Source organism: Syngnathus typhle, linkage group LG13, assembly GCF_033458585.1.
Source record: "Syngnathus typhle isolate RoL2023-S1 ecotype Sweden linkage group LG13, RoL_Styp_1.0, whole genome shotgun sequence".
Lineage (NCBI taxonomy): Eukaryota > Metazoa > Chordata > Actinopteri > Syngnathiformes > Syngnathidae > Syngnathus > Syngnathus typhle.
The window spans coordinates 11,444,110-11,468,521 of NC_083750.1; the positions used below are offsets into that span (position 1 = coordinate 11,444,110).

Consider the following 24,412-nt stretch of genomic DNA (forward strand, 5'->3'; position numbering starts at 1 on the left):
GAGGACCAAATGTGGCAGTAACAGTGGGGAAGGGGAAGAAAAAAAAAAACTAGGATTGTAAAACAATCACTCTACTTGTGCGCTGATTTGTCTTAACAGGGAACGTTTTACAACTGGTGACCAATAGAGGGCGTCAGAGAGCTGGTATTTGTTTTCAGTAAAGTTCCAATCACACTATTTCACTAATGTCTTGATTTGTTTTGACACGATTTATTACTAAGGCTTTCGTTTGAATATCATTTTGAATTGTTTTGAAGTGATACGCCACAAAAAAAAAAAAAGTTTTAGGATGAGAAGAATAAAATGATGCGACTGTGACAGTTTATGTGAGCTAAAGCCCTTCCACTCATCTGGGCTCATATAATCCGTGGCTAGTCATCAATAGTGGGACTGATCCCGCTTAATCTCATATTGTAGTCCAGTAAGAGCTTCCCAGTTTTGGCCTTATGACACATAAGTAGTACGCCCATCCTCACTTTCAGTCTGGATGTGTGAGCGGTCGGTCGCATTCAGAGCGAAATGCTTCGGTTTCAACAGTCACTCATCTGTTTTCGATCATGGAGATGCTTTCCGTCCATTTTTATAGCTGACAAATATGCGGTGGCGATGAAATGAAATGTCACCCTCAAACACGATTATGATTATAATCCTTTACATTTGCATGCTCGCCGCGCCAAATGAACCTATAGCGGGAATCTTCACCTTTGCGAAACATGTTCGGCAGCATTTGGAGTGGCGACATATGGTTGAAATTCCTGAAAAACCAGGGACGCCACAATGTCACGGAGAAGATTCCAAAAGCTGCCTTCAACTGGCTGGAAAACCACACATTTTCACTTTTAAGACTGAACATTCAGAACAACAGCAATTTCCTGCCAGCTCAATTAAACTAACCAATCATTATATTACTCTTATGCAAAGAAATAATCCATTTTATCGCGGGCAAACAGCCAGGGACCAATGTGGCTGCCGAGAGAATGATTGCGCAGTCTTGCAGATGCTGCTTAACCCGCCGGCGTCTGCAATGTGACAGTTGCCCCGAACGTGATGTCGGAGTTGCCAAGCCAGCTGGATGACGAAACCAAAGGACAAGCTCTGGAGTCGTGTCCTCTGGGGCCGCAGCGTGACATGTCACACCTCGCTGGGAAGACTGGATTATCGAAATCGCTACCAAACAGCCCTCATATGTCTGGGACTGGAAGCTCCAACAACACTTTGGTTTCATAAAATGAATGGTCTTCTTCATCTAAAAAAAAAAACAAACCCAGAGAGATCTAGTCGGGTAAATGTATTTACCTTGTGCAACCATCCATCCTGTTTCCATGTCTCCATGGTGAGCGTCCTCAGAGGATGGTGGAGGGGGACAGGTGCTCAGGACAGGATGTGCCGTGAATCATCATTCTGATTTGAAAACACCATATGTAGATTTGGGTTTTAAAGGTGAAGTCAAGTCAGAAACTTTCTTTTACAATAATATGTTCTATCCAGCCTGAACACAGCATATTGAATAATATTGCATTTGTGGAATTAAGCAAGAAAATCCACCTATTGTCATCCATCTCAGGGGGTGGCCATTTTGTGACTGAAAATGACAGCACAGTTTCTCAGGGGTCAGATAAAGATGGCTCAGCTTGCGGATGTTCAAAATAGCCAAACTCAGAAAACTGGTGAGGCATTATGAAGTTATAATACGTTGAATTAACCAATGACATCATTGGCAGAATTTGAGGCCTTGTTTGTGAGTTCTTTGGAATCGAACCCGTAACCTCTGACCTGTAAGGCGGACGTAACCACCGTTCTGACCATAGGCTAAAATGTGTTAATTTCTATTTAATTCAATGTTTAAAGGAGCTGAGGAGGAATCTGCTGTAGTCAAACGAATTAAATTCATGTCTCAAGGCATCATTATGTATTTTTTGTGACAATTTTGTTTTGTGGTCGTATCGTGACTTTTTTTTTTTTAATGGAAAGTACGTCTTGGTTTTTAGATTACATCAATTATAATAAATATTGAACCAATTATTTGAAGTTGAATGTGCGGGAATCGCTGTATTATTTGATTTTAAAAACCAAAACATTTGTTTCGACGGGGTTTTCCCCCCTCGATATTGGTATTAAGTGTAAAGTTTGTGGACGGAGCTACTTTGTACATTTTCTTTTTACTTTTTTTATTTTCTTTTTACTTTTTTTTTAAAAGTAGTTTGGAGGTGGTCGGTACTTGTTGGCGGTAGTTCGGCTTCTCTGGGCGGACTCTTCCACCCATAACCGCCGCCTCTTTCTCCAACTTGACTGGGATAGCCTTTACTTTTCACTTTTCATTTACTTTTAGCTAGCCAGCACGGCAGCGCGGGCGGGCGAGCGCGGAGCAAGACAACCATGAGGAGTTTATCTTACCCGAGATGACCGAAAATCGACGTTCGTGCTGGGAAACGTCCAAAAAGAAAACTTGTTTTCGGAGTTCCAACTCCCCTCCTCTCTCCCAGTAGGATTTGATTCAAAGGCGACAAGCAAGATGGCCGCCGACTCCGTGCAGGTAGGAAAAGTTGACAACTGTTGACGAAAAAGTGAAATAAGTTACTCGGGGATGGGAACAGAAAGCCAAGGGGAAAGCTTTGACTTTGTTGGGGCTTTGTCGACGAAGTCAAGCAATATACGTGTATGAGGTGCGCCCAGAAAAGTTTGTCTGGTGGGGGGGAATCATCCTAGGATTTGAGGCCTGGGAAACAATTATCCAAACTTATCCATAAAATATCCCACGTTTTACAGCAATGACGTTATATTCACGTTACGACCACGATAAATTGAAGGGTCACTAGTTACCTCCCGAGTGGTGGTAAACGTTAACTTGCAGGGATCTTGCAAAGCTTAATGACTTTTCCCCCCCTCGTCTTATATTTGCTATATTTAGCATTATTGACTATATGGTCAACTTGTCATTGCCACGCAAATTGTACAAACCACGTCACTTGCAAATAGGTCACTTAGTTCCCTCCAACGGTGGTTAAACTTTAACCTATAGGAATATTTCGAACATCAAGTCATGGTTTACCATCTTTATACTTGCATTGATGAGCATATCGTGAACTTGTCCACGAAAACTGTACACAACACATGGACGAGTTTCCTCCAATGGTGTTTAAACGTCATTTGACCACTTATGTTTGCTATATTTAGTATAAGTGGTGCACTTGTCCTTTTTTGCAATGCAAATTGCACACACTTTGTAGACATGTCACTTGTAAACCGGTGACAGCAACACACAAGTTGTTGTTGCCTCTTTTGCACCGTGCAGCGGTGTGTTTCGTACTTATTCCCAACCACTTGTGTATTATTTAGTAATGCAAAAAGTCATGAGTCATGATTGAATGTGGTTTCACTTGAGTGACGTCACACTGAGGTGACTAATAAAATGCAGCTGTCGGCATACCAATAAATGATGATACATTGAATATTTGAGGACACTTAAACAGTTTTTTTTTTTTTTTGGTTGGAGTTTACATTGAAGAACTGCATCAACTTTTCCATTGTTTGAATGAAGCTCTTGTTTTTCAGATTTCCAGATTAATATTGGATTTAAGGATAAATTGAGTTGGACATGCGCAGGTAACAGTTGTTGACCTTTGCAAGAATGGTATCGTTCAGTACCCTTGGTGGCTGTCTGCAAGTCACTTATAGATGTATATTTTTAACAGCTGCTGCAGCATATGGCTGGTATTGTTTTCACCGTGTGCGTGGCCTTCTCGACCTAAATCCCAACAGGAACCTTTTGTTATACGCTGTATACATATTGTACTTCTATATCATTGAATACATTGAAATACACACATTTACAGCCAGACTCTTTTTGATATTTGTATTTCCCAGAATTGTTTGAATCTGTTTGCTTCACCGCTTTTAGTTTAGGAATATTATATATGCATGAGTTATGTATTTTATCAGCATATAGTGGGGCCACGACTTACAGATGAATCGACTTTGGAATTTCCCGAGATATGAGTAGCCGAGGCTGTTTATTGCTACTCCCAGTTGTAAAAAAATAAAAAATAAACACTTACAAAGCTTTTTTTTTTCCTTTGGGGTCATTTCAAATAATCCACATAACCTGCTCACTTCGTAGGAGAGAAGAGAAGTGCTCACACACTTTTTATGTAATGGTGGAAAAGTCGAAAGATGCACCAGCTGGTCAGCAGCTTGTACACGTTCAGTCCTAGCTCTTTTTTTTTAATGTAATTTCTGTTTAATGTTAAATTAAACTAAATATCTTTGCATGTTTTACTAGCCCTTTTATTTCCATCCTATCTGATTGTGCTTTCCGAGCATTGTGGCACAGTAAAATGGGCCTTTCTGGGTGTCCTCATGCTGTCCAGCTGGGCAAATATGGCTATAGTGCAGAGCAAATAAGTTTCACAGGGCAGCAAAGCTTTTTTTCCATATCGCCACTCTTCTCAGTTCCCGGCGTTTGACCTCTTTTTCACCTATGAGTCATCAGGCAGCGTCTTGACCAGGAAATATACAAAGTATAGTTTCCTTAAATTGAGCAACAGAAGGTTTCTCAATTGTAAGTCAGCAGGGCAGCTCTGCGTTCAATTGGCTCGAATCCAAAATGTTCCCACTCCGCCGCGGTATTAAGCTTCGGAACTAATTCTCGTTTATGCCGCTCAATTTTCTGCGATTGCACAGATGGAGTTTTTTTTTTTTAAAGAAGCACCTTCATTTGCGGCGCCATTTGAACGGCGCTCTCATCAGTAGGCTGAATTGTTATCTTAAATGGTTGTTTGTTTGCGGGAGGTCAGGATGGATGTTATGTTTTTAACTTGGGTTAATTTTAGACCACCGCAGCGAGATTAGGACCCATTCTGGGCCGCTCTGACCTCACAGAGCGAGAAGCTAATCGGGATTTGGCCGTCGCCGCTCAGACGGTTTATCTTCCCCCGTTTATGTCACCGCCGCGGTTGAGGGAGACAAAATGAGACGGCAGGAGAAAATCCGCCAAAGTGAATGAATGAGAGTGGCTTTGACTGGATAGTCAAACGTCTTCGTCGCGCTTCGCAATGGCAGAACTTCAGTGGGGCACTTTGGACGAACATCTGACTTGTCAGTACAACATGCGTGGGATGGTTTGGTCAGCTGATTTTGAGATGGAACTGGCTGAAGCTGATGATGTCACGGTAAGGGAAAGACATTGGAACATTTGCGCAACTTGGAGTGACTTGAAACGGCCTCTATAGAAGAAGTGAAGTGGAGTCCACTCGCCCGTGTTTCAAATTTTGAAAGCTTGCATCTCAAAACATCATTCTAAATGGATTATTCCGTTTAAGTTGAGTAAATCAGGCTTAGAAATACTGCAGAGTTTCCCAAAAGTCTTACATTTGATCTGTACGTTTTTACGACGGCAGTTGATGACATCATTCAGGAAATTTGGGTCCTGGAAAGCAGCCAAATTTCTGGGACGCACCCTGTTGAACTCTTCTGCAATTTTAAACACTACTTTGATTTGCCATAAAATCAGCGATGCAAATGGACTCCGTATAATGCCATCTGCTTGTGGCGTGTCCCCGCTGCTTTCACGATGACCTCTGACACTGAAAAGGAAGTGCTTCCTAATCCTTCAGTCACCAACGTAGAGGCTTCTAGAACTCCCGTCAGCAGTGACCGAAAACACTGCTGAATATTCATGTTGACAGTCTGACCCTCCCATTTGCTCTGATGCCATTCTTGTCGCGGCCAGGCAGAACTCGTTCTAGTGAGGGAGAAAAAACAACAACAAGGCAGCTCGTATGGTGTCCGCTGCCCACGTGGATCCGCTTCGCTTGGACGTCACAGTCTAGCAAAGAGCGCCAAGTACTTAATCCCCCGGTATCTCATTGTTAAATTTACACCCATGAGGTGGCTAACACGCCAACGCCTTAACAAGTTCGCTTGAGTAAATGCTTCGTTGTTGAGCCTCATGCTAAGATCCATTTTTCTTTCCTTCGTTGTTGTCGTTTGTCGGCATGTCTCCGTTCAGTTGAAGCGTGAGCTGCGGTCTTGACTTGCAAAACCGGGGGCCCAGGGCAATCTCTGTTATTTATGTATTTCTTGCCTCTCTCCTCTTGTAGGGGGATGCCAGGGGCCACCTGGTGTCAGAGCGGCTGGGCCTTGGCAACAATCTGGACCTGTCAGACACCATGGTCCAACAGAAACTGGAAGAGATCAAGGAGCAGATTCGGCGTGAGATCCGAAAGGAGCTTAAGATCAAAGAAGGTGCAGAGAATCTGCGCAAGGTACGCCGCGCTCGCTCTGACTGGGTTCCGCACAACCAGTACCGGCATTTTCGCTTTTCAGCTCCATTCTGACGGAGACTTTGTCACGATTGGACTCTCGCCGATTCTCTTCAGGTCACCACAGACAAGAAGAGCCTGGCTTATGTGGACAACATGCTGAAAAAATCCAACAAGAAGGTCGAGGAGCTTCACCAGGAGCTGCAGGAGCTCGACGCCCACATAGTGGTTAAAGACCCTGAAGAGCTGCAAGGTGACAAAAGGAATCCGTGTTCCCTCTCTATGCAAATAGTTGTTGGGCTTTTTTTTTTTATCAAGAAGTTCCTCAGCAAAATTAAAAACGAATCATTGATTTGATGACAAGAAAAAGCAAGGATTTTTTAAAATAATCCAAAAATATTATAGTGTGAGTTTTCTTATTAAAAAACACTGCAAGGTCTTTTTTTTAAAGGGGGGTGGAATTGTTGGCCTTTCCATTTATTTCACCAGGGAACGACGTTTTGAGATACGAGCGTTGTCATGCAACCAAGGAAGCTCATATCTCCAGGCAGCGCTTGCATTTTCTTTTTGTCGTTCCTTCGACTCACTTCGACGACTTCATTAGCAGCAAAGTGTTTAGGCTACCTTACTGGGCACTTTGAATGCCAAGTAGCACTCGCTAAGTCATTCTGACAGTGTTGTGTCGGAACACGCTAGTCTAAACATCAGCACGTACATCTCCTCAGTCACTCTTCGGAGGTGACTCACTCTCCGGAGACCGACGTTGTTGCATTCCGCATTCCACCGACAGTTACAATGAGATGACGATTGTTTCCCTCCAGAGGTGTTGAGAGCTGGCTCCCTAAACTCCCAAACAAAGAGTCGGGGGCGTTTGTTCAGCGTGGTGGCCTTACACCGGAGGACCCGCGAGCCTCTCGTCCAAAGGCGAAGCGGGGAAGTTGGACGTGTGTTTTGGGGGAGGGGAAGCGGCGTTGCCTTGGGAAATGGTTATCTGGAGTGGGAACAAATTTGGCCCGACTCCGTGACCCCTCTGTCTGATGAACAAGGTCTTTCTTTCTTTGGGTGTGACACGTCACCCAGGGGAATGTCGCTGACCGTGGCGAAATGACAGGAGAGCTGGGAATTTAGCACGTCTCCACCCGGCAGTCACGGGACAACCTCTCAACGCTTGTTGCCCCAAATTAATCCGAAACAGCGTTCGACAGTGGTGTCGCCTTGACTTGCGAGTTGAATTTATTACGGCGCTCTCTCATCTCAAATCATCATTGCCCATTGAAATGAATGGAAATGCTGTTAATCAGTTCCTGTCATGTCTTGTGTTTTGACAATCTACAGCAGCAGCATCTGTGTTTCGATGAATCATGTCGGATTTTAGGTTCTGGCAAGATAAGGCTTAATATTCTAAGTGATGTACCTGCCATGAGGTGACCAGCACTCTGCTTTTGCTACAATGTCATCTCTTCCCCTTTCGCCGAAAGCGAGGGGAGGGCCGCCCTTGTCAGCTGTCCAGCGTTGACATCACTCCTGGTAGCCATTCGGTAGCTCAGTGTCTTGTCCTCCCTGTCCGGCGGGGGCCGGACCGCGTTAAGAGGGAGGAGGAAATTCTCAATTTGATTCAACTTTGACCAACTAGAGAGAAGTATTCCAAACACTTGCGTTGTTTTTATGAGTGACTAGAGAGTGGACTTACTGGCTGGTTTATTTATTATTTACTGGCCGAAACCAGTTAAACAGCAGTTTTGAAGTTAGCGCGCTATTTTTTCTTTTTTTTCCTCTCTCTCTTCTTCAGGAGGAATACTCCTATGACTCAAAGCACACAGAAACTGAAACTGAACTTGCAAATCGTGTTTGGGAGAAGTCAGGCCGGTTTTCTTGTCGACTGTGCGTACGTGTAATGTTCAGCTCTACCTGGGAAAAGATTTCCACGCTTCAAGTACACCAGTGGAATTTTGAAAATTTTTCAGCTCACCGATTCCCAGAAAGTTCCTGTCGAGATTCAAACAATCTTCCAAACATTACAGCCCCCAAATATTCTTTGCGCCGCATGGTGAAATGTTATATTTCCCCGTCTCCCTTCTTTGTTCTTCAAACTAATGTACTCCTGTAATACCAAATTCCGAACTCCCTGACGTTGCCACCTGACAGCTTTTCCGTAAGCAAACTTTGAAGTAATGGTGCGAGCCTGCGGGATTGTTTAGCTAACCTCAACATGGCGGCATGCCAGAAATAGCGCGTACAAGCAGAGTTCAGTTTCAAGTCTATTCCTGACAAGTTCCAGCAGAAGTCACATCCTGTAGCACCGCTTGTCCACCAACCCCTCTGAGAACGTAACGCTTCCTTTTTCTATCTTCCTCCTCAGAATGCCCCCTGACCCCAGATACCCCGAACAGCGAGAGCCGAACGTGCGCAAGCAGCAGCCGGCTGGCCGCCCTGAAAAGACAGAACGACATTGAGCTCAAGGTCAAACAGGGCGCGGAGAACATGATTCAGATGTACTCCAACGGGCCCTCAAAGGTAGCTACGCAAACTGGATCGAGTATTTGGGGTTCAAATGGAGCAAATGGTTTCGACGGGCGGGATTTTCTTTCCGTTCTCTACAACCTATCGAGTCGTTTTAAAAGCAGCACTGGTTTTGTCTTACAATAATAACAAGACACACCTTGAGTGTCTTGACAACCCGCCCGTTTGCCGAGATTACAGAAGCAGCACGACTCCGCTTTGCCGATGGCGGAATGAGAGCGGGTTTTGTTTTGAGCCGCTTCTCCGCGGGAGGAGGAAACATGTGCTGATACATGGTGTGTCATGTTCACAGCTGTTTGTTCACAAAACATTTACGGGTATTGTCGCCGGCCGTCACGCTCGGAGTGACACGATGAGCTTTAATTGGGCCGCCCTGCGTGGGTGGGTTTCGTTTACGAGAGATAGAAATGTGAAATTGGGCGAAGAAGCAATTTCTCGACAGATTTGCGGGAAAGCCCAGACGGCTGCCGCCGAACCGAAACGTTGTGAAATGAATGGACGTGTTGAAATACAGAATGAGAGGAAATTCCTGTCGGAGAGGGTCCTTTTCCTCCGGGTTGCCGCCATCGGTGACCTGAGGAATTCAAAAGTCTGTCTGCGTATGTTTTTCCAAAACAAACAAACAAAACAAAAAAAGCCAGCTATTACGCACACAATGACACGTCTGCGGTTTCGGCAAATAAAGATCGAGCCGATTTGAACCCATTGGCTCAATTTGGCCTCTTGTAATCTTCCAGCTGAGATGAATGTGGCCATTTTTTGCCGCTAGGATCGCAAGCTGCTGGCGACGGCGCAGCAGTTGCTTCAGGACAGCAAGATGAAGATCGAGTTCATCAGGATGCAGATCCTCAAGGCAAGCCAGGCCAATGAGTTGAGCTTTGAGAGCAATGACGTGATTGGTAAGGCGAAAGATTCATGTTGCCACCATAAAAAAAAAAAAAAAAAAATGATGTCAGAGATTCAAGTTGTTCATCGTCTGCCAGACAAGGCCATCATCAGCCCTTTGGACCTTCGGGTGGAGGAGCTTTGTCACCATGCCAGGATCGAGTCTGCGGTGGCAGAAGGCGCCAAGAATGTTATGAGACTCTTGGGCACCGGGAAAGTCACTGAAAAGAGAGCACATTTAGAGGTAGAAGATTACATCTGCAGCTCAGCAGTAATTCAATGACGTGGCGAAGATAAACAAGCTTTCTGCTTTTTTTTTTTTTTTTTTTAATCGCTCACGGTTTTATAACTGCACTGAAACGATTCGTTTCTATCTGCTCTTTCTCTCCTCCAATCTAGGCCCAGGCTCGCTTTAACGAATCCAACCAAAAGCTGGACCTCCTTCGCTACTCGTTGGAGCAGCGCCTCAGCGAGCTGCCTAAGAACCACCCGCGCAACAGCAGCATCGTGGAAGAGCTGTCACTTCTGTCCGCGCCAGTCCTCAGCCCACGATCCAGCATCATCTCGGCGCAGAACCAATACAGCACGGTCACCAAGCCCGCCGCGCTGACAGGTACGGCAAGCTTTGGGAAAATGGGATCGGCGTTAGGGAAAGTGCCACCGTGAAACAAATAATCCGTAGTAACGGATGAAATATATTCTTTAAAGTTAAAGACAACTGAACTGTACTTCATAAACGTACTTGTCGGCCTCCGCCACCAGGCACCTTAGACGTCAGGCTCATGGGGTGTCAAGACCTGCTGGAAAATGTTCCCGGGCGCTCCAAAGCCGCATCTGTCCCCCTGCCCGGCTGGAGCCCCAGCGAAACCCGTTCGTCCTTCATAAGCAGAGCCAACCGGAACCGCAGCGTGAGTTCACGGAGCGTGGCGAAAAGCGAGGAGCTCTCGAGTAAGTTCGTCTCATCGGGGGGGGTGACGCTAATGATGAATGGCGGTACTTTGACTTGGGGCTGCGTACAAAAAAATGCAGCACCTTGCTCGCAAAATCGATTCGGGATCAGATCGATTGGTCGCGACGGCCTGAAGAATCAAGTGGACTCCCACGTCGAAGTACCGCTGTAATTGATGACGTCATGCAAGGCGGGCAGTATTTGTAAGTTGGGCCTGTGTTTTCTTAGATGAGATCAGTGCAGTTTTAAAGTTGGACAACACGGTCGTTGGTCAAACCAGCTGGAGGCCGGTCGGCAACCAGGCCTGGGACCACAAGTTTACGCTGGAGCTGGACCGGGTAACCAACACGATCGCTTCGCGTACGGCCGACACGCTCCGACGTGTTTCTTACCAATGGCCGTCCCCCCGTCTAGTCGCGCGAACTGGAGATCTCGGTGTACTGGCGAGACTGGCGCTCACTTTGCGCGGTCAAGTTCCTGCGTCTTGAGGACTTCCTGGACAACCAGCGTCACGGCATGTGTTTGTACCTGGAGCCGCAGGGCATGCTCTTTGCTGAGGTTTGGGCTCATAGTCACTCTCAAATACATTGGAAATTCAAAAATGCAAATGATGAAGCTTGCCATTCCATCCTTGCTTTTCTTGTTCAGGTAACCTTCTTCAATCCCGTCATCGAGAGACGGCCAAAGTTGCAAAGGCAAAAGAAGATTTTCTCAAAGCAGCAAGGTAAGGGAGCCCGATCATCTCATTCCCCGACAGTTGTTCTTTCTTCCCCCAATCAGAGACAATGACTCCTTATTCCTCTTTTTATCCCCCCCCCAAGGTAAGACTTTCCTGCGAGCCCCTCAGATGAACATCAACATCGCCACGTGGGGCCGTCTGGTGAGAAGAGCCATTCCGACCGTGAGCACCAACTCCTTCAGTCCGCAGGCCGCTGAGACCGGGTCCAGCGGTATCCCGGGTTCCCCCACACCAAGCAGGCAAGCCGAGGCACCGCAACGTCAACGGAACCTGACGTGCTTTTATCACTTCTAAACGCTATCCTTTTCCACAGCGACCCCCTGGTGACCAAGCTGGACTTTGACAGAGAGCCAACGCCAGGACCCAAGTTCTACCCGACGCCCGACACCATACGAGAACCGCCGGAGCAACACAGCATTCTTCCTGACAAGGAGGAAGTGCAGGTATTGAAAAGTTTTGTTTTGATGAGGTTGTGAATGATTTAGCAAGAAAGACCACGGATTCATTTCACCTCACGTTCGGCCTTTGGGTCCATCATTCCAGGACGCGTTGGCCTCCTTCGACTTCCTGAACAATAGGAACAGCATGGCGGTGAAGCCCGATCTGGAACTGGTGGCAGAGACGGAGATTCAACATCCGGACCTGGAGCTCACGGCCTTCCCAAAAGATACCGAGATAAGGTAGACCTGGAACTTCTCGTAGGAATTCATAATCTCTGCTGTTTTGATGTTTGTGGTGAAGAAAGGACTTCACAAATCACAACAATGTGGAGTAACGTCTACTTCAAATTGTTTTTCAGGGAAGAAGAGCAGTTTCACTTCAGCCTCAAAGACTTCAAGTGCGTTGCGGTCCTTGGACGCGGCCACTTTGGAAAGGTCCGCTTGATTTGATTTCCTTTGACGACACAAGTTTTGTCCCCATCCCCGTAGCTTGAGTGTTCCACATCCAGGACGTCTGAGGCCTTTCTGTATTCTTTTCCCCAGGTGTTGTTAGCCGAGTACAAAAGTACGGGCGAAATGTTCGCCATCAAAGCTCTGAAGAAAGGCGACATTGTGGCTCGCGATGAAGTCGACAGGTAAGAAGCGCCGCCCGTGCCAAATGTTAGCCAAGCGCACAAAGCCTTGACCTCGTCTTCTTCTTCTTTCTCCAGTTTGATGTGCGAAAAGCGAATTTTTGAGACGGTCAACAGTGTGCGCCACCCGTTCCTGGTCAACTTGTTTGCGTGCTTCCAGACGCAGGAGCACGTGTGTTTTGTCATGGAGTACGCGGCGGGAGGCGATCTGATGATGCACATTCACGCCGACGTCTTCTCCGAGCCGCGGGCCATGTAAGTGTGACACGAGGCCAGTGGGTAGGCATTTCACAGACGGATTTTTTTTTCTTCCCATTGTAGCATATTAATCAATTGAGACCTTTTCTGTGTTTTTTTAAATTTATTTTTAGATTTTATGCTGCCTGTGTCGTGTTGGGATTACAGTATTTACATGACCACAAGATTGTGTACAGGTGAGCCATTCGGCGGGACATTTATTTCGAAAATGTAGTTGTGCTGTTAAAAGAAAAAAAAGAAAAACACGAATCGTTTTTGTTTGGCAGAGACTTGAAGCTAGACAACCTGCTCCTGGACACCGAGGGTTACGTGAAGATTGCCGACTTTGGCCTTTGCAAGGAAGGTAAAATGAACGGAAAGGGAACTTGTGCGCTGATGGGCCACATTTAAGTTTAGAATATAACTCAATGTAATCCATCACAAACGCTAAAACATGAAGGGTAAAAAAAAACAACAACTCATGTGTAATGTTCTAACTTACCATAAGATGGCACCAAAGCTAAATAAAATAATGTGTCAATAGTCAATTATGTCTTTGATTATATTACAATAGTATTTGTTGTGGTCAGGGATGGGCTTCAGGGACAGAACCAGCACTTTCTGCGGAACCCCAGAATTTTTGGCCCCCGAGGTCTTGACTGAAACGTCGTACACCCGCGCCGTGGACTGGTGGGGGCTGGGCGTGCTCATTTTTGAGATGCTGGTGGGGGAGGTGAGTGCGCGTTTGGCTTGCTTTGTCCCGGCGCCATCTAACGGCATCTCCGTGTCATTTCTTTCAGTCGCCGTTCCCCGGCGATGATGAGGAGGAGGTGTTTGACAGTATCGTGAACGATGAGGTGCGATACCCACGATTCCTCTCCACTGAAGCCATCTCCATCATGAGGAGGGTATGTTGCTAAAACCAGTGTGACTGAGAGAAATCATTTCACAAAAATGAGAAATTGCCGCTCAAGAAATGTAATATGACATCAAAAACAATTTAACTTAAAGAATTAGGTCAAAGTTGGCCTTCTGGATTTTAGAAGTTCACTTTTTCAATTTAGTTTCTGAAGTATAGTCAATAAAATTTGCTACAGTTTTCTTTTTTTTAGATGCACCCTAGATGCTGTAACTTTTTTAGCATTCATTGTCTATCTGTGTTCAGCTTTTAAGGAGAAGCCCGGAGCGTCGTCTTGGAGCAGGAGAAAGGGATGCCGAGGAAGTCAAGAAACACTTATTCTTTAGGGTGAGGAGCTCAATTAAAATCCACAAAGGCTTACTGAGGCTGCTAAAAAATCTGTCATTCATTCCCTACTCTCGAATCGATATATTTTGGAGGATTCTGTTTTAGAACTATATAAGGTCCACGAAATAAAAATCTGATTATCCTGTTCCATTCTCCATGTGTATGTCCAGAACATGGACTGGAACGGCCTCCTGTCCAAGAAAGTGAAGCCCCCGTTTGTGCCCACCATCCAAGGCGCCAACGACGTCAGCAATTTCGACGACGAATTCACCTCCGAGGCGCCTATTCTGACCCCGCCCAGGGAGCCGCGGGCGCTCAACTCGGACGAGCAGAACATGTTCTCCGACTTTGATTACATTGCCGACTGGTGTTAGCGCCACGGGTGCAACGGCAGCGCTCAGAACTCTTCCGTACAAAGGTTTGAGGGATCTAAGACGCTTCCCTGAGGAATCCCACTTTTTTTTTTATTAAAAAGAAAGAAACCATGAAGATTTCTTTATGAGGAAAAACTTGTTGGAGAAACTAATGGAGGATGGAGCAATGCTGTCTGACCACTGAGAATGTTTTTCATATGAACTCCGAGACTGGAGACGGCAGTCCCGAACACTCATTGACATTTATTCATGTTTATTTTGCTTTGAATATGTACAGTTTCTTCGGTGGGATATTTTATTGCATTGTTTTTGTGCTCAAGAAATATAATCCCTCTCAAAACTGGCAAAAATTTTGCTAAAAGCATCACTGAAGCCCAACAACACATCTTGACTACTACTACTGTTATTTTCTTTTTTTCGTGTCTAGTTTAAATTTTATTTTCGTCTTGTTCATACAAGCTCGCATATGAATTCAGCAGCTGTCCATCCAGTGTTAGGACACAATACTGTAAGAAAAAAATATATATTTTTTAAACTACCGATTCGGAATCAGAATCCCCCTGGCCCAACAAGTTTGCGGATCGTTTAGTTTGGTTTTGTAATACTGGGTTAGCAGAGTTGCGACTTTTTTCCTCTTACCTCAATTAACGTGACTCTCAGCTACGCCACCAAATCGGAGTTGAAGTAACAGACAACTCTTCATGAATGCGAATTATTTTTTAGTATACATAATGTACACAAGGAAGCTGAAAGCACTACGTTTTATCAATAGATTTACATAATTGTCATAATTTCAATGGACATAGATTGTACAGTTTTGTTTTTTACTCATTGTGCATGTGACCATAATGGATACAAACTCAATGGATGGTACAGCAATATATAATTCAAGTCACGACTGATGATCTTCACCCTGGTGTAAAAAAAAAAAAGTAATTTTTCCCCAGTCATTGAGTCGCCTATCATGCATCCACAAATTAAACATGTAATAGTTGAATTACGTGTAGTACATCTTATCGCTCGTGTAAATGTGCGTGAGCAGGCACGTATTTTAAAATCGAAAAATGCCATGGCGCAATGTTAGCCACTTGCTTTTATTGTATTAATGTAAAATCTATTTGATGAGAAACCTCATAATGTTGCTGAATAATGTGAATTTTTTTCTGTCTGATTACTCCATGTCATAGAATATTTGGTTTTCCTGCATTGAATTGTTCTGCCTGTCATTATATGTTGCTGGCCTAGATGCTATTGAGTGAAGTTGGCTAATTTTCCAGAAATCAGCGACATAAGGTTGAAAAGCCATTCCCCTGAATCTGTAGTTTCGTTTCCAATGAAAAGTTTTTTATTTTTTTAAATTACAGTTCAAACAAACTAACAAAATATAAGCAGATCATTTTCCTACAAAAAATGCATGTATACAGTATGAAAGCAGCCTAAAATTGAAAACATCATCCTCACTTGAACATGACCCGTCTGGTAGGGAGAGTTCTTTAGTGATCACTGGAATGTGTGTCCATCTTACTGCTGTGAGGCTGCCTTGAAATCTTAGGGACAAGAGAAACCAACCACAAAAAAAAAAAAAAAGTAGCAGACGCTGTCGTACTGCTGGGGGTTGGAGGCGAAGGGGATCTTTTCACAGTTGGGGCAGCTTGTCGACAGGTGTGTCGAATTTGAAGTCCAAAGGGAAAAGTTCAGCGGCGCGAGGGTAGATGAGCCGGTACGACTGTCGGATGGTCACGTCCGCAACACCGGCGGTGTCTCCGATTTCTTTAGTGGCGCATGGAAGACATTTGTAGATCTACTTAAATATCTCTGGACAAATTGCCTCATCTTACCTTTCTGTGTCTTCTTCTCGGCAGAGGCCTGCGAGGCCATGTAGATGGCGGCGGCGGCCACGGAGATGGGGCTCCTGCCGGGCACCAGGTCCAGCTCCACGGCCTTCATGGCGATGTACGTGGCGGCCATCTGCACCTGCTTGGGCAGGCCAAGATTGGAACAGAAGCGGGACATGAAGTCCCCTGTGGTGATGAGGTCCACGCTGGTCTCCAGGGCCTTCAGGATCAGCTTGAAGCAGCGGCCGATCTCCTTTTTGGAGATGCGGGACACTGCGCAGATTTCTGAGGATCAACACGGACGCCGTGTTACTCGTCAAAACGAAATCGGGTCGCCGTACGTTGCGTTCGGTAGTCGACGGGGATGTTAGTGGTATGACCTTTAAACGTTCTGGGGACGCCTTCTTGTCTGCAGGCAATGTAGAGGCAGGCAGAAGCGATGGCGTCGTTGGCTCGGCCCTTCAGGCTCTTTTGTTCGTAAACTTGCTTGAATAGGTTGTTGGTTCTGTCCTGCCGGGCCAACATTGACAAGGTGAAAAGAAGCGCTACCCACCCAACGGGCTGCCCACCACTCACAGAAGAACCCCCTAAATCCTCATAGTCGTTCCCTTACTATAATGTTCCTTGGCAAATTAATGCGATCAGCCATGGTGGTGATCTCTTTGAAGGCGTTGAGCATGGCCCGGTCCGAGCTGCTCATGGTGCGGCGGTTCTGGTACTTGGAGTTGCCGAACTCGTCAAAACTAGCCGCCCCCGTTCCCTGTGATGGAAACAAAGAACTTCAATGTCACCATCACTATATCAGCGTAAGAGAATTGGAGTGGAGGAGGTCCTCAAACGTTTCAGGTCCAAGGACACCTTACAGGGAAGGTATTTGCTGACCTTGCTAATCATGGTGGTGAGATCTCCTCCATTCAGCAGCGGGTTCTGGGCGTCGCCCACTCTGGATGGATCTTTGAGGGCTTTCTCGTTGGAAAACGTCCTCCACTCTGACCCAACGTCGATCACACGGTCACCTGAGGAAAAACCACGCCCCCACAAAAGGACACTTTGAACAGGACCAAAAAAAAAAACCTTGAGGTGCAATCCTGTTTGATGACACGCGTCTACTGGGCCCTTGCATCAGTACCAGCTGGTATGCATCATCTCCCTCCTGGTTAAAGCTCTGTGCTCAGGAGGCTCATTAGAGAGCGCTCCGATCCACCAGAGCTTTAATGCATCACAGACTATGGAAACAAGACAATATACTTTTCCTAATAATTAAGGTTAGTTTAGCCTTCTGCTAATGGTCCACTTTCTCTTTGCAAAATTCAGGGGTGCAGCTGTGCTTACCTACAACAAGACCACACTCGGGGCAAATCATGTCTCCTGCTCGGTAGTCTTCCACCAGGATAGCATCGGGGTGGTTGGGACAGTGAACCCTGGGCAAGGTCGATCCATCTCCACTGTGGAAGCAAAATGATCATCATGGATACAAATATGATCCGTCTTGTTACCATACCAAACTGGGGGTAAGGTACGTAGCCGTGATTTCACACCGCGTGTGATTATTTATACAAAAACTTAATGTGAACCGGAATCAGAGTAAATGAATTTAAAAAAAAACAAGTTTGACAACCCTGCCTTTAAAAAACACAAAAATGTTCCAATGAATGTGATGACGCTGCGCAAGCCTGTTATTAGATAACTGGGCAGCCACTGCATTAGCCACACAGCTAGCGATCCCGGCATTATATTCTATATTTGGGACGGGAAACAATATTTTTTTTAACATCAGTGACAACTTTTAGTGAATTAGCTCTTATTCCATAAGTCTACGAAAAAACAACAGCGTGTGGGCATAACGACCGCTAAGCTAGCACGCTACACTAACCAAAAATATGCTACCTCATCGAGCGAGGGCCGTCTCTTTGTTTTCGGTGTCTTTAGCTCAAAAGTCACGTCGTTGAGTTATTTGTGACGAAGAATGAGCGCCCTACTCACCGGCTTGTTGACGCCATGACACAAGTGTAAGTCGGTCAAAGAAACAAACCACTTGGAGCTGAAGTACTCTTATTTATAGATTTTTGATCACGTGGCCTTTTGGGTACGGCAAGTCAGAGAGCACGAATCACCTATTTATATAAACTAAAATGACCGTACCATTCCTATTTCTACCAACTTCTTTGAGCTAAGGTAGAAGGAAGGAAGCCAGGAAGGAAGGAATTCGTCTTTTTTTCTTTTCTTTAATGAAACAACATGATCATCTATAGCAAATTAGGACCTCAGTTTAGGAAACACTGTTCAAATTGTTAGCATGAAGTTGGTTGCATGTACATGTTAAATATGGGACACGGTAACTGCAATTACAAGTCGTTTGGAACTCCATGTAAATGCACATCAACCAGAGAGTGAGGTACAAGCATAATACAGCATGTGAATAATAGAGAGCTAGTTGTTAGCTTCATCTGAGCTCCTCTAATTAAAAGGAGGAAATCCCTTTTATTGCTTATCATACATAAAGAGACAAATTGGAAAAAAGAATTGCATTTGCCATCTTTAATGACGTCTATATTTGATCTTGTACCACAGAGTCAGGGCATCACACAATGCAATGCTTGCTTTCTTTTCCCTTCTTCAGCCCCCCACCCCCCCCCCCCCCAAATCAAAGTACTGTACATGAGTATCGTGAGAACAGAGCGCTGGTAAATAGCAACCAGCAGCCCAAGACCGGTTAGAACCTGTATTGATAGCAACAATGGAGCGCTTTCTCTGTCGGGTGCATCATCTGGAGAGCATCGAGTTTAATACTGACTGGCTCAAGAAACAAAACAACAAATTGTAACTTAAGTGTTTGAAAATAAATTGTTCCAAAAATAAAAAAATGCATGTATCGTAATTAAAAGTTAAATCCAACTCAACCTTACAGATGAACTAAACTACTGATAATCGAATTAACCAGCGTCTGTGTGACTTTCTTTTTCCCGTTTTCCCTTGAATGCAACATGGGATAAAGTTCGTAGGCAAAGCGGAGTCTTCAGGAAGTAGCCGTCCTTTCATCGTCCAATCAGAGGCGACCAAAGCACAACGGCTCCATGTTGGTTCAGCCTCTTGTCTCTCCTTCACCTGCCTCCTCTCTCCTGTTGTTCGTCTGCGCACTTTGTCCGGGACCAACAGGCTTGAACTGAGCTCTGTTCAGTGGGGAACGAACACTTGATGGATGTAGCCGCCACTCTCACCGACAAATGTGTGAACCGCGGAATCGGCGAAATGTGGAACGCCGGTTGAGCAAGGAATAACCGGGGTCCTTTAACGCCGCACCGTCAGTAAGTGATGTATCACAGTATACTTGTAATCATTAAGTCCTTGCTAGTTAACAAGTATGGCTTTTGGAGGACTTTTTTTTGCTGCAAACACTACAATACATTACAAAGTCAACAAGTAACCTGCCTCAAAACATAATTGCACTTCATCCTGTAAACGTTGCAAAGTCTACCCTGATCTCAAGAGGAAAAAAAGACCAGCTGTTCTATTCTTCGCATGTATTGTTCCTCTTATTTATTAATAAATAAGGCTGCGGATACGTAATGGTGGATACGTGGATTTTATTCGCACGCATCTTGTGTTTACTTTCAGAGGAAAAAAAAAAATCATTAATTTCTCGGGTCTCTTTATTGACACCAATAACGATCACTTTTGGGCTAAAAATGACGTCACTAAAAGTCTAAAAGTCTGTAAGAAATGAAGTGCCGTTTTTCCATATGATAAGAATATATAATGTGATGTGACGACATACAAACATCCATCCCGCATCTCTTCGTCCCAAATGGGCTAAACAAAGAATGACGTCAGAGCGCACGTCATTAATAAAAGTTTGGTGACGTCACATTATAACGCGGTTGTGTACAACATTGCAACCAATTGTCACTAAACTAACCAATGGGGGTATGTGACTTATTGATTCTATCGCGTTCTGTTCCCGTTTGATTAACATTTTCCTCTGTTAATATGAAATAAAAGTGTTTTTGGGTAGCTGGCACTTCAATCCATTTCAAATCCAATTAACTTAAAAGTATTGCCATGGAACAGATTCAACCCAAAGGTCACGGTACCACTATGACTCAAACTTTAATTGGATTAAAACAGATTTGTTAGGCAATGTGAAAAGTTACTCATTCACACTTTTTAAATGGAGCTCCTGGTTTTTAAACTTTTTATTATTTTTTTTTTATGCACCTGTTGGTATAACCCTTTGACGGGTTTGCTTTAGGCTTGACAAAAACAAAGCGACATGCTGAACGGGGAGGACTATTCGTATTGGACAGGAAGTAACAAGTAAGAGCATTTGACAAGGCAATTGAAAGCAGGCCTGCGATTGATTGAACATCCATTTTCAAAGCAGAAGGTTCCAACTTGACGTAATCAATGAGCTTTATCTGCATTGCTGTCGCGCTACACCCAAATGTAAATACTCAAAACCGATTGCCCTTCCTCTCGTTTCAGTGATGTTCACAGTGACGGAGTTTGCGTCCTTGAATGACGTCCATCCAACGTACCGCATCTTGAAGCCATGGTGGGATGTCTTCATGGACTATTTGAGCTTGGTCATGCTCATGTTGGCCCTATTCGCCATGACCATGCAGATCACCAAGGACCAGCTAGCGTGCCTTCCTTTCATGGACGAACCGCAGGAGGACTCTCGAAATGACTCCGACCCGGCGCAGAATGCTCAGCAAGTAGCTGCCGCGATAAACATCAAGAGTGGCGTGCAAAACCTTCAGCCCCAGTATGATGAAGATACCGATAAGAGAGAAGAGAATTGTCGCGATGGGCATCAAGCACCGGGGATCAAGACCAATTTGGACTTTCAGCAGTACGTGTTCATCAACCAAATGTGTTATCACCTTGTGTTGCCCTGGTATTCCAAATTCTTCCCTTATCTCATCCTGATCAACACCGTCATCCTGATGGTCAGCAGCAACTTCTGGTTCAAATTTCCCAAGACGAGCTCGAAAATAGAACACTTTGTCTCCATTCTGTGTCGCTGTTTCGAGTCTCCGTGGACCACCAAGGCCGTGTCGGAAACAGCCTGCGAAGAGTCGGAGAAGAACAAGCAGAGGTTGAGCGGCACCTCTCTCGCCCGTCACACCGCGTCTTTAGAGGGCAACGAGGAAGGCCCGGGTTCCATGACCACCTCCCCCATGCTGGAAGGCGTGGTGTCGGCCGATAACCCCATCGCCGAAGCCCCGACGGCCACCATGCCCATCTTGGATAAAAAGGACGGGGAGCAGGCCAAAGCCCTGTTTGAGAAAGTGCGCAAGTTCCGAGCTCACGTGGAGGACAAGGATTTCATCTACAGGTTCTACGCGGCTCAGACCATCTTCAAAACGGCCACCTTCATCTCAATGCTCTCCTACACCTCCAGCTTTTTGGTGAAAATTCATTTCGAGCATATTTGCGAGACTGACGTCAAAGCGCTGGTGGGCTACGGACGCTTCTATTGTACGCACAACATGGCCTTCATGTTAGAGAAGGTGCTCTTCTGCTACATAGCTCTGATGATCTTGTACGGGATGGTGTGTCTCTACTCGCTCTTCTGGGTATTCCGAGGACCTCTGAAAGAGTATTCCTTTGAGAAAGTCAGGGAAGAGAGCAGCTTTAGTGACATTCCGGATGTCAAAAACGACTTTGCTTTCCTCCTACACATGGTCGACCAGTACGACCAGCTCTACTCCAAACGCTTCGGCGTCTTCCTGTCCGAGGTGAGCGAGAACAAGCTGAGGGAGATCAGCCTCAATCACGAGTGGAACTTCAAAAAAGCCCGGAAATGCGTGACTCGCAACGCGCAGGATCAGCAAGAGCTGCACCTGAAGAATCTCTTCGGTCTTCCGAACGTGGTCTTTGACCTCACCGACTTGGAGGTGCTCAAGCTGGAGAAGATTCCCGAAGTCAGATTCACCGCTAACGTGTCCCAGATGACCAGTCTGAGGGAGCTGCACCTCTACGAGTGTCTCGCCAAAGTGGAGCAGACCGGTTTCGCTTTCCTCCGCGATCATCTTCACAGCCTTCACATCAGTTTCACAGATGTCGCCCAGATCCCGACGTGGATATTCCTGCTGAGGAATCTGCGACAGCTCTACATCGTCGGCAACCTGAGCTCGGAAAATAACAGGATCTTCGGTTTAGAGTCCATGCGGGACTTGAGGCATTTAAAGATTTTGTACCTGAAGAGCAACCTCCCAAAATTGCCCACCAACATCACCGACGTGTCGCAGCACCTGGTGAAATTGATGGTGCACAACGACGGCACCAGACTCTTCGGGCTGAATACTCTGAAAAAAATGACCAACCTCATCGACCTGGAGTTGCACAGTTGCGAGCTGGAGAAGATCCCTCACGCTATCTTCAGCTTGCTCAACCTGCAGGAGCTCGATCTGAAGTCCAACAACATCCGGACCATCGAGGAGATTGTCAGCCTGCAGCACCTCAAGAGACTGACGTGTCTCAAGTTGTGGCACAACAAAATCACGTCAATCCCCTCCTCCATCGTCCAGGGCAAGTCGCTGGAGGCTCTCCACCTCTCGCACAATAAGTTGCAGTCCCTGCCGCCGGCGTTGTTCAGACTACCTAAACTGCAATCTTTGAATTTGGCCCACAACTTCATCCAGGTGCTCCCTCAGGGTGTCGGTCTTCTGCTGGACCTGCTGGACCTGGACATGACTTCCAACAAGCTGGAGACCTTGCCCAAGAATTTGTTCAAGTGCACCAAGCTGAGAGTGCTTTGCTTGGCCCACAACGACCTGAGGGAACTGTCAGAGGCTGTTGGAGACCTGGTTCTGCTCAACCATCTGGAGCTGAAGGGCAACAGTCTGGAAAGGCTCCCCGCGCAGCTCGGAAACTGCCGCCGGCTCCTCAGAAGTGAGTTCCTGGTGGAGGATCACCTCTACATGACCCTGCCCGTGGAAGTCAGGGAGAGCATCGCCCGAGACAGCAACATCGCCAGTACAAGTGTCTTGTAGCAGCAGGGCTCAAACTTTTTGGGTCCGGACAGGGAGATTTTTTTTTTCCCCCAATCAACCCCTAAAAAGTCGGTGTTGTGGCCAAAGTATTAAAAGTATTTCTTTGTTACCATCTTGTAGCAACTCAAATCTGGAAAATGGATTTCCAGTTTTTGTTTGATTTTTTTGGGCACAAAATAAATTCATCCACCCATTGTGGCATTAAATTATCTTTCATAAAAACATATTTGATTTTTTTTTTTTTTAAATTACAGTCATTTTAAAACAGTGTTAATTTTACAGACGCTCGACCAGCCGAAGATAATCTTGTTGTGACACAAATAATGTAACGGTGTGCCTGAGTGGTGGTGTTCCAAACCTTTTGATTGTTTGTTTTTATTCCACTGATGAGTGGAGAAAGCACCAAACGCCAAGGGCTGGCCAATGAATGATGACATTAATGACGAGTCTCAATTGCTCATTCTTTTCTTTTTTTTTTTTTGCATCAAGCATGTCAGACCATTTTTTTAAATTATTACTTGTAATGTAGACCTTTGATATTTTTGTCTCAGGAACAAATAGAAGCGTGGATGAAAATTTAAATGGTTTAAAAAATTATTTTTTTTTTAATCCAAATGGCTTTACCTTTTTTCTTCACTTGCGGGCCAAAATAAAATCACATTATCTTCTCCAGTGTTTGTTGTGCTCACTACTTGAAGGATATCTTCTGTGATTCAGGTTATTAGTGGTGTTTGTTTAGCAATGTCATGAAGAACATAGCAATTCCAGAATTGACTAAATCACTAGATATTACCTTTTAAACTACAATGTTATAAATGTATGCAATTCACTTGCATAAAAAAAAATCCATGAATGTTCTCAGATCCTGTTTTCCTTGACGGGCTGGACCTTTTAAATGTTTTCTCCATGTTTGCCCCCCCCAGTGTATTTTTGTATACTTTAGTTTCATGTATTCATAGTTGCTGTATCACCTCAGTGTCCTATATTCACAGTTTTCATGACTAAATAAAAATCACCGAAAAGATACTTGAGTGTTATTTCTTTCATAGTTTATTCTCTAAAAACAAATGCGGATTATAACTTTATATAATTTTAATACCGTTTCTTAATTAATTCTAGAAATCGTTCTTTTTTCTTCCTAGTGGAAAAAAAAATCTTTTTAAGACATCATACAGTGCCCAACGTCAGTGAAAATTCAATTTTATTTGTATCATTGTAACCGTAGAAACGGGAAACCGTCGTAACCCGAGTACCCCTCTGTACGTTATCACGAATCCTAAACGTGTACTGTAGCACC

At 45.1% G+C, this 24,412-nt stretch overlaps 3 protein-coding genes and 1 long non-coding RNA gene across 6 annotated transcripts in view; 2 read left to right on the forward strand and 2 right to left on the reverse strand.

The window, feature by feature from the left end:
- LOC133165295 (uncharacterized) overlaps positions 1 to 8,548 on the reverse strand; it is a 14,542-nt gene extending 5,994 nt beyond the window's left edge. Inside the window, exons 1-3 of one of the 2 annotated variants that reach the window (XR_009717557.1) lie at positions 8,230 to 8,548; positions 2,395 to 2,550; positions 1,297 to 1,401 (exon numbers count right to left, since the gene is read on the reverse strand). This is a non-coding gene — a long non-coding RNA (uncharacterized LOC133165295). The remainder of the gene's footprint in view (positions 1 to 1,296; positions 1,402 to 2,394; positions 2,551 to 8,229) is intronic. The other variant, XR_009717558.1, reaches the window with a different exon arrangement.
- On the forward strand, positions 2,398 to 15,279 carry pkn2a (protein kinase N2a). Its single transcript, XM_061294825.1, has 23 exons — positions 2,398 to 2,533; positions 6,099 to 6,263; positions 6,378 to 6,513; positions 8,620 to 8,774; positions 9,550 to 9,679; positions 9,764 to 9,909; positions 10,065 to 10,278; positions 10,428 to 10,613; positions 10,843 to 10,952; positions 11,029 to 11,172; positions 11,263 to 11,338; positions 11,436 to 11,592; positions 11,667 to 11,796; positions 11,897 to 12,033; positions 12,153 to 12,228; positions 12,337 to 12,428; positions 12,504 to 12,680; positions 12,797 to 12,859; positions 12,950 to 13,026; positions 13,253 to 13,395; positions 13,463 to 13,570; positions 13,828 to 13,908; positions 14,079 to 15,279. The coding sequence occupies exons 1-23, from the start codon at positions 2,513 to 2,515 to the stop codon at positions 14,280 to 14,282; spliced, it is 2,928 nt and encodes a 975-aa protein (XP_061150809.1). The 5' UTR covers positions 2,398 to 2,512; the 3' UTR covers positions 14,283 to 15,279.
- A 325-nt stretch (positions 15,280 to 15,604) lies between these two features.
- Positions 15,605 to 18,250, reverse strand: gtf2b (general transcription factor IIB). The gene is made up of 7 exons (XM_061294830.1): positions 18,101 to 18,250; positions 17,450 to 17,562; positions 17,000 to 17,133; positions 16,731 to 16,877; positions 16,498 to 16,627; positions 16,121 to 16,402; positions 15,605 to 16,052 (listed from the first exon to the last, which is right to left on the reverse strand). Exons 1-7 carry the CDS (start codon positions 18,115 to 18,117, stop codon positions 15,919 to 15,921), a joined length of 957 nt encoding a protein of 318 aa, XP_061150814.1. The 5' UTR covers positions 18,118 to 18,250; the 3' UTR covers positions 15,605 to 15,918.
- Positions 18,251 to 18,789: 539 nt separating this feature from the next.
- Positions 18,790 to 24,141, forward strand: lrrc8da (leucine rich repeat containing 8 VRAC subunit Da). 2 transcript variants are annotated; one of them, XM_061294826.1, is made up of 2 exons: positions 18,790 to 19,422; positions 20,600 to 24,141. In XM_061294826.1, coding segments are annotated over exons 1-2 (2,517 nt in total). In that variant the 5' UTR covers positions 18,790 to 19,421; the 3' UTR covers positions 23,116 to 24,141. The 2 variants fall into 2 exon arrangements, with proteins under 2 accessions (XP_061150810.1, XP_061150811.1); XM_061294827.1 differs by lacking the exon at positions 18,790 to 19,422 and adding an exon at positions 19,437 to 20,431.
- Positions 24,142 to 24,412: the final 271 nt, after the last annotated feature.